Genomic DNA, 11,411 nt, shown 5'->3' with positions numbered 1-11,411 from the left:
ACAGGGAGCTCCAAGCACGAGTGACTGTTCTTGCAGAGCTGCAACACACACACACACACACACACACACACAAACAGACACATTTCAGTAGGCGTGAAGCTGAGACTGAAACTTACGCTGAAAACCCCAAACAGCACAACTGCAACTAATCAGCTACAAGCCACACACACACACACACACACACACACACACACACACACTCTCTCTCTCTCTCTCTCTCTCTCTCTCTCTCTCTCTCTCTCTCTCTCTTTCTCTCTCTCTTTCTCTCTCTCTCTGGGGGATCTTAACCTTTAATTCTAATCTTAACTCTGCCCACATTAGCTCTTTAAAAAGTTGCACCATTTCTTCATCTTGAACTGTGTTTAATGTTGGTCCCCACAAGCACAGAAACACAAGAACACGAACACTATTAAAACAAACACACACAAATCTGTAACACACTGACATAAAAGGCTGTCTCTCACTCATGCACACACCCAACAGGAAGGAAAATTGGATTATGTAAATGAGCTGAGAAAAAAAAATTGAGAGAGAAGAGAGGAAGGTGTGAGAGGGAGGGAGTGACAGAGGTAGGGAGGATCGATAACAGGCTGAGAAACAGAAACAGGAAGGTGTGAATGTGTGTGCATGTGTGTGTGTATGACGGCAGCTGAACGACACACGACAGGCAAAGTCCCTTTTCTCAGCAACTCACTTCTTCTGGGAGTTTATCCGTTTTGTTGCCTGTAGATGTGCTGAGTGTGTGTGAGAGTATGTGAGGGAGAGAGAGGGAGAGAGAGAGAGTGTGTCTGTGTCTGTGTGTGTGACATGCCTGAAGAGGAATATTAGCAACATGAGCATCAACATGGATTCCCATCACAGGGCAGCTCTGGATATCTCCACCAGGAACCCTCAGGATGATTTTGAGCTCCTGCTGAGAGTCGGAGGAGGAACCTATGGAGAAGTTTTTAAGGTCAGAGCCTTCAGCTGCTACTTTTACTTTTTTACTACTGTGGTAGTACTGCTGCTGCCACTGATCAGCAAACCAGAAAGGAATTTAAACGTATGAGGAAGAAGGGCTCATTGAAAGAGACTGAAAGACGATACTGTGTTTTATTTTAAGATCAAATAGAAATGTATGGCTGAGTAAATTCGTTAGTACGAAGGGGGATGTTTGTCACGCTGACTGCTGGCGTCTCAAGTCAAGCGTGTCTTACTTCCGCCTACTTTGGTTCAGTTTTCTGTATACCTAAAACTGCAAGTATTCAGGTTTTTAACCCAAGTAAAAGTAACATTACTACAGTGTAGAAATACTCTGTTACAAGTAAAAGTCCTGTCTTCTAAATCTTGCTTTAGCAAAAGTACAAAAGTACTAGCATCAAAATATCTTTAAAGTAATAATAAGTGCTCATTATGCAGAATGGCCAATTTTTATAATAATGTATATAATATTATCATATTATAACGCATTAATGTGTTAATTACTTTAACGTCTATACTGCTTGGTAGCCTAGCCTAGAGGTTCCCAAAGTGGGTCCTTGAGGGGGTTCTAGGGGTTTCCCAGCAAAAAGAGGAAACACTTTTTCATCATAATTCCATCTGTATGACAGAATGTATGACTGTTTTGATCACGGGTTTCATATACTTTCTGTGATGAAACATTTTGGGCCCTATTTTAACGATCTAAGCGAGCGCGTGAAGCGCCTGACGCAGGTGCGTTTAGGGCGTGTACGAATCCAAATGCTAGTTTTATTTTTTTTTGTGACTTTTCCGCCTTTAATTTGACATGACAGCTAGGTGAGAAAGGGGAAAGAGAGGGAGAAGACATGCAGGAAATCGTCACAGGTCAGATTCGAACCCTGGACCTCTGCGTCGAGGCATGAACATTTCAGTATATGTGCGCCTGCTATACCACTAAACCAAACCTGCCACGCACTTTTGCTAGTTTAACGGGTGCATGGTTCTAAAGGGTTGTACTTAGGGTCTTCATTAATCAGAGGTGTGTTTTGGGCGTAACATGCAATCAACCAATCAGAGATCATCTCCCATTCCTTTTAAAAGCCAGGCGCGTTTGGACCTTGGCACATTGCTAAAATGATGGCGGATTTGCAAAGCAGGAAAGAGAGATTTCACAAGAAGAAACTGATCTGCTCGTGCATGAAGTGAAAGCGTGCGAGCAGATCATAAATGGCACGATAGGCCACCAAAACTCCACGAGGTGAAACAGGCGTTAAAATAACAATGAAATGCTGACTTTAGACCAGGTTTTTGTTGGTCAATGGCACGAACACTTCCCACAGCCTCAAGATAGAAATACGCCAAGAACTCAACTGAACACACTTCCCTGTAAGACCAGCACACCCATGGGCGCAAAGATATGCGCAGGTGCATTTGCTATTTAAACGACGCGGGCATTGGACGGGAAATTGACAACTGCGTCGGTCTTAAACTAGCAAAGACACTTGCGTCCGGCTTTGCGCTGCGCCGGGTGCAAGATAGGACCCTAGAGATTTTGAAAATCTTATCAGATGGGAAACCCTGGGACGAAATCTTATCAAATGGGGGTCCGTTCTCTAATTTGTGTCAGTTTAGGGGTCCTTGACATGTCAAAGTTTAGGAACCACTGGCCTGACTTGCAAAAATACCTCATCATTTATTAGTGGATTTATATTTTGTATTAATAATCTGAATCTGGAAAGAAACTAAAGTTAGCAGGCAAATGTAGTGGTGTAAAAAGTACAATATATCTCTCTGAGATATAGTGGAGTAGAAGTAGAAAGGAGCATAAAATGGAATAACACATTCTCACTCCCATCGCCTAAAATACACTTGGTCAGTCAGGTGCATTTGGCATTGTTATTGACGCTAAAAGTCTATTGGCTTCACTTTTGACACAGTTAGGTTAAGGAAAAGGTTGTGGGTGGGCTTACGTTTCCATGACACATGGGACAAGAATGGGACAATTGGGTTTAGGGAAAGAAGAACGGCACGGTTGGGTTCAGGAAAAGAAGAACGGCACGGTTGGGTTCAGGAAACGTGACACGCGGGACACGATCCCGGGTCTCCTGGGTGAAAGTCCTGTGTTGTTTGATCCACCCACCACCCCAACCAATCTCCCTATGCGGCTTTTCGGCTTACAAGTAACTCAAAATTGTACTTACTGTGAGTACCGTACTAGTAAATAGTACATATTTACTATACGATTAGATTTTCACTTCCTCAGGGTTGAATAGATTGTGTCCTTCTCACTGGAAATGTCTTTGAAAGGAAATATAGGTGTGATTGATTTCAGTTTCATTGGTTGATTGCAGTCACAACTCGAGTGCAGGCTCGGGCCCTGCTGGAGGAAGTGGTTTTACACAAAGTGAAAGTATTCTACTTCTTTTGACAATTTTACCCCAACTGAAACAGGAGAAGTCAGTCTAAACTCTGGGTTGTAGTCAAACTACGTCAGTGTCTTGTTGGTCGTCTCTTCAGGTGCTGATTTCATATTTTCACTTGTTTAAAAACTATTTTAGGACCTCAAGTTCTAAACAAAAGTTAAACACATTATTTGAAAGCCAGAGACTTTCTATAGGATGATTCAGCTTCAATAAGGAGTCAAAAACTTTCAGCTGTGCTAAGAAAGTACAGAAAAATACTTTACTACAACGTGAGACAGGTTCGTCAGAGGGGGACAAGCAGGTCAAAATTGGCAAAAAGATTTAACTTCATATATATATTTTGCAAGTTAAGACGGGAGTTTTCTTTGCAGGTGTGCTAAGATGAAATGTGACTTGACCATTGACCCTGATTGGGTGTCTCACTGCTCTTTCTCACGTTTTCCCTTTTCATGTGATTTGATTTATTTGTATTTTAGTAAATGTTTCCTCTCTTATGTTGAGCACAGCTGGGGTTTTTGTGTGTCACGGTATTTATTGAAAAATAGACTTTTAATTGCAATTTAAAACTTTTAATAACTAGCAAAATGTGATGGAGCTGATTGAAGATTTAAAAGATGTTGACTTTGAGCTTCTGTGTCTGGATGTTGAATGAGCAGCACCTTGAACGTGTTGTTGCTTTTATGCTGCATCTACAATGAAAATATACATTCAACAGAAATGGTATACGTGCAGTTTAGTGTCCCAATATCCTTAATTCATTATGAACTGGCAAAACCACTTGTGCTACCCTAACCCTAACCCTAACCTGTCTCAAATAAGACCCTCATCAGTTTCTGGAAAATAATTTGGGACACTAAACTGCAAGTAAGCCGGTTTCCAGTTCTGTTGTTTCTCCGTGCTGTCTGGAAAAGTGTAGCTGCAGGCTACCGATAAGCTAAGATTTCATGCTGAGTCTTTAGCTGCATGCTACCTGTTAGGCTGGCTATGTACTGGCTGCGTGGCGTGAGCGTGTCAGCTGTGTGGCGTGTCGATTCATATTTCGGCTCCCATGTTAACAGGTTAGAGCTTACACACTGCCTGCGTGACACGCACTTCTCAGGCGCACCGAAAACGCGTGCATGCTAGAAATAGAACCGACGCCTATTTTTCACGCGACAAGCAAGCGTGTGGGAATAGTTTCCAGGCAAAATAGAATAGGAAAGGATGTTTATATGTCATTTTGACACAAATACATATTAATAAATGACATGTTGATGTTTGAAAGTCTCGAGGTTTTGATGTAAATGCAGATATAAATGTAATAAAAAACAAATTGATTTTCTAATATTGCACCTGTCAATACAGAACAAAATATTCTGTAGCCTATTTTGCCCTCAATACTGCCGATGTTGTCTTTGCTGTAATCAGATCAGTATATATTTATGTTTAACATGGTATTTCATTTTATCAATGGGAAACATCCATGTGTCCAGACAAGGCTAGCAGCAGCAGCGCTGCGTCAGACACGTTTCTGGTATGTAAAGACTCAGAAAAAGCCACGCTCACTTCACCCTTGGGATGCACCATCTCGTTTTCAAAACATGGAAGTTAAGAAACACCTTTTCCTCTGTTTACTCTGCTGTTTATTTATGATATAGTGCATATACATGATACTGGTAAAACTCGGTCCTGACATTGAATGTCCTTGACAGTTGATAATAGAATACCTACAAAACTAATGTTTAAATTCCCACCATCCTTAGTTAACGCTAATAGCATGCTAACATACTAATAATACTACTAATGTTAACATGCGAACATGGCTGACGGAATTTAGTCTCATTCATTTGCCAATACTCTCTTAGACTGGTTGGTATTTATTTATGATAATTTGGGTCAGAAATTTTGATTTATTCTCTAGAAAGTTGCTTTGATTCAGTGCTTTAACTCTCCAGACTGAACTGAGGTATTTAAGTTAAGTATTCCATTTTCCAAATTCAAAAGGGATTGAGCTGGATTTCAATAGTATTAAGAATAATGCCATAGTAGATTTGGACTTTAGTTTGAGCTTGTAATTTACTTTTGAGCGGCTTGTTTGCAGCGCGTCTGTGGATATTATGACATGATATTTTGAATATCAGGCTTTACGGAGGCATGTACCATAAACTAATGTCTCCTGTGTTTAAACTGTTCAACAATGAAGTGCAGTAAATGTTGCTGATGCAAAGCAGGTTAGCTGTAGAGGGAGCACACTTCCCCTAAACAGGTCAGTTGATTTGTTCTGTTTTACAGAAAGGGACATTTGCATAATTACTCATTCTCAACACATGGCCGCACACACACACACACACACACACACACACACACACACACACACACACACACACACACACACACACACACACACACACACACACACACGTATAGATATAATCAAACATGCATGTGCACTCAAGTACATGTTTTCGGTTACATGTTGCCACAATCACAGTATAACGTACCTTTTAGTAAGAAAGGAGAGAAAGTAGACCACTATAGAGATCAGGGGTAGAATGTAACAAAGTACAGTTACTCAAGTACCATACTTAAGTACAGATTTTAAGGTACTTTTACTTTACTTGAGTCTTTCTATTTTGTGCTACTTTATACTTTTACTCCACTACATCTCAGAGGTAAATGATGAACTTTCTCCACTACATTTGTCTATCAGCTTTAGTTACTTTTCCCATAGTCTCGCTTTGCCAGACCTTCCTCCACAGCGCTGCGGAGGAAGGTCTGGCTAGTCCACACATCATTCCGGGATGGGAGAAAAACGTGCTCTGGTTTATTGGCATTTCTTTGAACCGATAACAACGGTGCCTCTGCAAAATTGCCTTGGGAAGGAACTTGTTTTGGTGGAACATGTGTACGTTTGAAAGTAGTTTTAGTCGTGCAACAGAAAACTCCGATTGGGCAGATAGTCTAGCTAGCTGTCTGGATTTACCCTGCAGAGATCTCAGGAGCAGTTAACCATAGGCAACGGATATCTAAAAGCCTAAATGAGTGAAATCCGGTTGAATTTCCGTCGGCAACGGAGCAATCCTGGGAGTGGAACGTCGTGGATATAGATTACTTTTCAGATGACAGTTTTTCATTCCCTTCCTGTTAAGTGAAAACCATGCATCTACAGATGTGTTGATGTTGAATGTTTGTGATAAACTGAAGGATGACGTGTCTCCTCCTTCGTAATCTAATAAAAGCCTCTCAGATCAGATAGAAAATGCGTCGTCACCAAGCTGAACACAGGGCTGTTTTTCTGACACCATGAAAAGGTGTAACACTTTTTAGAGATACGTCGAGGACAGCCACGCTACAAACATATGATGATTATAGAATATGATGCACTGCTGTAGATTAAACTACACAACAGTATATAAATGAGCACAACCACATCTACAGCCATATAATGCAACATACACATTAATGCAGCAGGAATATTAATCCAGAAACATCAGATGTAATAATAATAAAACAGTGACAGTGAACATTTTCCTGCAAAATTAGTACTTTTACTTTGAGTACATTTTCTGATAATACTTAATACTTAAGTAAGGTTTTTAATGCAGGACTTTTACTTGTAGTGGAGTATTTTCACCGTGTGGTATTGGTACTTTAACTGAAGTAAAGGATCTGAATACTTCCCCCACTGATGGAGATGACCTTATTTATACCAGAATGTCTGTGTATAGTGGTGCAGCAGCAGGAGGATGTTTTTTAGCCTTAACTATCCTGGGTCCTCGGATCAAATCTGACCCATTTTCAAAGTTTCTATATTAAAAAATGTGGGTTTCTTTTAACAAAATTGCCCCAAAATAACATGAATGGTTCCATAAGATGCTCTTCACAAAGGAAATTAAGGATCATTCCACCCAAGATTCATAGAATTTTGGGTATTCAATTTTACAGCATTATCCTGACTCAACTTTGACAGATCTGTGATTATCCATTACCTTCATTTCTCTGATCTTAACCATTAATCAATCTCTTTCATCATTTCAGCTTTTTTCTTACACAAAAATTAGAAGATTTCATATAAATGAGTTTATTGACCATGAATTCCAAAAAAATAAGTGTAAAACTAGTGCAAATAAATAGGTCTAGTGGTGAATATACTGGTGTTAATGAAAAAAAAAAATGCTAAAAACGTTAAATAAAAAGCAAGCATAACGTGAGGAAAAAGCAACACAATCGTAAAAAGAGTGATCACACACAGCTCCTTTTATTAAGAGGATCAGTTAGAGGAGTGGACACTGACATGAGGACAGTCAGAGAGAAGGATGTGGATGTGGTGACTGCACTGCACGAGTCAGATTTGCATAGTACAACTGGCTGCATTTTTGCTGTTGTCTGTGGAGTCTGTGCTCTCGTGTTTGGTTCATCCTAAACCGTGAGAATTGATTTACGGTGATTTTCACTGCTCGAGATAACAACTCAGGTCTAATCAGAGGCTTCTCGCCGGCAATTAGTATCCATGTTCTCATCCTTGCATAAGAGTACAGAGCAGTTTGATGGTGTCTCATGTCATAATGCTCCATCACATGTTTTATTTGTTAAACAGTGAATATTGAACTTTAGCTAAACTTTTAAGACAAATTCGCAAATCGAATCGTAATCGCAATATCTGCCCCCCCCAAATCGTTCAGCCCTAGTCTAGATCAACAGATGTCCAAACTTTCATTAATTAAAAAATAATGATCATCTCAGCCAGCAACACATCGTCATATATATATATATATATATGCACACTATGGAGTGGTTCCGACAGCGTCAGACAACTCTTGATCAAAACCTGAAGTTAAAGTTTTTAAGCAACACAAGATTATACAAAAAGTAATGGAATTAAAAAAGCAATTAAGAAATTGTATATTACAGAGAAAAAAAAAAAGAGAAACAGTATGAATTGCCCATATCAAGTAGTTCAGTGTAACAGTTGCGTTAAATTGACTGTGTGAAAACAGAATCATCAGCATGGCAGACTTGGTGGCATGCACCCAGGCAACATTTCTGCCTGCTGAGGCACACAGCACACACTTCTTTTGTCTAACTGTCCGCCGGTGTGCAGGTTTTACCTGTTAGACAACAACAACAACACCTCAGCAAAGAACAGAACAGGTTTATCATATTCAGCCAAGCGTTTGACAATGTGAATACACTTAGAAAGAGAAGGGAATACTGTATGTCAGCAGTCATTGTTAAAATAAACTGGAAGCTTAGCATCAACATGTGTGCAGAGTTAAATAGGAACAGCTTCCTGTTTAAGTGGCTGGTGCACAATGATGCAGCCTATAACAAGCCGGAATTAACATTTAGCAGATCATCTTCAAACTTCACGATAAAAACAGGTTAGTCTAAGGTTAGCATTGTTGGAATATCAGCTGAACATACTGTGGACTGATAAATCACAGTTTAAACTAGGGCTGCACAATATGAGGACAATATCAAATTTCAATTATTTGATTGATATTAAATTGCGATATGATTCACGATTTTGGAGGGAATGATCACTTTTGCATCATTCTCATTGAAAAATATTCAAATTAAAATGATTGTGTGATTTGTGCGAGGATCTGATGACTGTACCAAACAATTGGATTTTTTTCTCTAGTCTGTAGGATAGGATTTGTAGGCCAAAATTGCACAATTAATTGTGCAGCCCTAGTTTAAACCGCTTCAATCTAACCACTGAGCAGACGGCAAAGGGCCCCAAAAAACCCACAACAACTCAATATATAGAGCCCAGTTGCACCGTTGCAGGTTTGAATCATTTAATTTTTATTCTTTTGGAGCAAAAACTATTTCACATGTAAATAAAAAATTTGATTTCTGAATTATAGTGTTTTTAATCTGTTAAAATAGTTATTATTGAAGGAAAGAAGAAGAACATCAGTATAACAGCTGATTCCAAACTTTTGAACACAAGCAGCAGTGTCTGCAGAGATATGATCTGGTGGGTTTCCACTGCGTGTTTTTCATTCACATATGATCACGTTCAGAGGACTCGAGCATCACTCTTTAGTCACTTTTCTGACATGATCAACAAAGTCTTTTCAGTTGTGCCTATTTCGACTCAGATCTTATTTCGCGCACTAGTTCTGGACCCAGAAATGTTCCTTCCCATCTATAGATTTGAAATATAAATGTTTGTTTGATGATGAATGTTTCCTTCTCATCTGGGCACACAGTTTACTATAAGGGATTTTACCTGTATGAAATAAGTGTAACTTTGGTGCAGGGCTTTGGGAACTGACTCAGACTTGACTTAGCTGACTGCAACTCTGCATCCGATCATGTCAGGATCTTTCGTCCTCTTACAGTAAAACACCTGACTCTCCTTATCAGATGTGGCTTGTGCTACTAAGCTGCAGTCAGAGTTGCTGTTCAACGTGGTGCAACTCTTGTTTCAGGCGTCACAGAAGCTGTGGGCTGCACCTGTGTTGAGTGTGCTACCTCAGACGCAAAAAAAAAAAAAAAAAAAAAATTAAAGAAGTGAGACGAAAGAGCAGCGGACTACATAGAGAAGCAGAGTCAAGTTAACTGTCTCAGGTTTCTGCTGAAACAGTGTGTGTGTGTGTGTGTGTGTGTGTGTGTGTGTGTGTGTGTGTGTGTGTATCTGTGTTTTACAATTAAATGTGCTTCACTTTCTGGTTAGGGTTGATTTATCTTTAACCCAAAAAAGAGGAAGAGAGATAATTTATAATGCCGAGAACATCAAACAAATGCATCCAAACTCCATCCCATAACTGGTGTGTGTGTGTGTGTGTGTATGTGTTCGTGTGTGTGTGTGTGTGTGTGTGTGTGTGTGTGTGTGTGTGTGTGTGTGTGTGTGTGTGTGTGTGTGTGTGTGTGTGTGTGTGTGTGTCTGTGTCTGTGTGTGTGTTTGTGTCTGTGTACATCTGTGTTTTACAATTAAATGTGCTTCACTTTCTGGTTAGGGTTGATTTATCTTTAACCCAAAAAAAGAGGAAGAGAGATCATTTCTAATGCAGAGAACATCAAACAAATCTAACAAAGCTAACATGAACTAATCAATGATTGGATGTTCCTGAACTTCCTAAATACAAAGCTGAATTGTCCTCTGTGCTGAAAGAACTCCCAGTCTAACAACTAAAAAACAAATCTTTGTGTGATCTAATCAAGATAAGGGCTGTCACTTGTTGTTAGAAATTCGAACGTTCATTCGAGCGTAGTTAATATTCAAACTGTAACGATCTGTTCAAATTCTAAATTTACAGTCGACTAGTGCTGTGCCGGTTGAAAACATGCCTGTTGGTAATGCACCGATTGCTTAGCCATGACATACTTGAGCCCCACCCAACTTGCAGCTACACGTGGTGTTTAAGAACCCCGCGTTGTTGCAGTGATTGACAACTCTAAGAAAAATCTGTTGAATGTTTTTATATGTCATTGACTGCTGACTCCTCGCTCCCCTTAACCCAACGTTCTCACTGCCAACTCGACAACATACTGACGCTTGGTCAGGACCCATCGGCGTCACTTTCCGACTCTCTGGGTATCCCCTTAGAATCATTTTTCGATGTGCAAGGTAAAACCACTTAGTTAGGATTAGGAAAAGACGGTGGGTGGGGTTAAAGATGTACGTTTTAGTGACACACGGGACAAGAACGGAACACAAACCCCGATTTTCTTTCTATGTGTGTGTGTGTGTGTGTGTGTGTGTGTGTGTGTGTGTGTGTGTGTGTGTGTGTGTGTGTGTGTGTGTGTGTGCGTATCACAGAGGTCAGAGAAAGGAAAGACCCCTGAAACTAGTAAACACACACTTCAAGGTGGAAAGTTGCTGCGACTTCTGCTGTGACGTCCAGTTGTGTGTGTGCGCGCGCGCGCGCGTGTGTGCGTGTGTGGGTGTGTGTATTGGTTGTTTACTTGTAGTACTTGTTTTCTTGTGCGGTCTTTCCTCCCAGTGACCTCTCTGATGTCACACACACTGACTGACACTAACACACACACTCCTTCGATTGAGTGGAGTTTCCGTTGTCATTGTTGCCACTAAATGCTTTAGTTTGTCTTGACTGT

General features: G+C 40.2%; 1 protein-coding gene across 1 annotated transcript in view; it reads left to right on the top strand.

Annotated features, from left to right (window-relative positions):
* The first annotated feature begins 586 nt into the window (after positions 1-586).
* Positions 587-11,411, top strand: part of map4k1 (mitogen-activated protein kinase kinase kinase kinase 1) — a 44,517-nt gene continuing 33,692 nt past the window's right edge. Inside the window, exon 1 of the mRNA XM_028574024.1 lies at positions 587-952. Coding sequence (XP_028429825.1) covers positions 833-952 — 120 coding nt within the window. The 5' untranslated portion in view covers positions 587-832. The remainder of the gene's footprint in view (positions 953-11,411) is intronic.

This window comes from Perca flavescens, chromosome 3 (genome assembly GCF_004354835.1).
Source record: "Perca flavescens isolate YP-PL-M2 chromosome 3, PFLA_1.0, whole genome shotgun sequence".
NCBI classification, from domain to species: Eukaryota; Metazoa; Chordata; class Actinopteri; order Perciformes; family Percidae; genus Perca; species Perca flavescens.
This window is presented reverse-complemented; position numbering and strand designations above follow the sequence as displayed.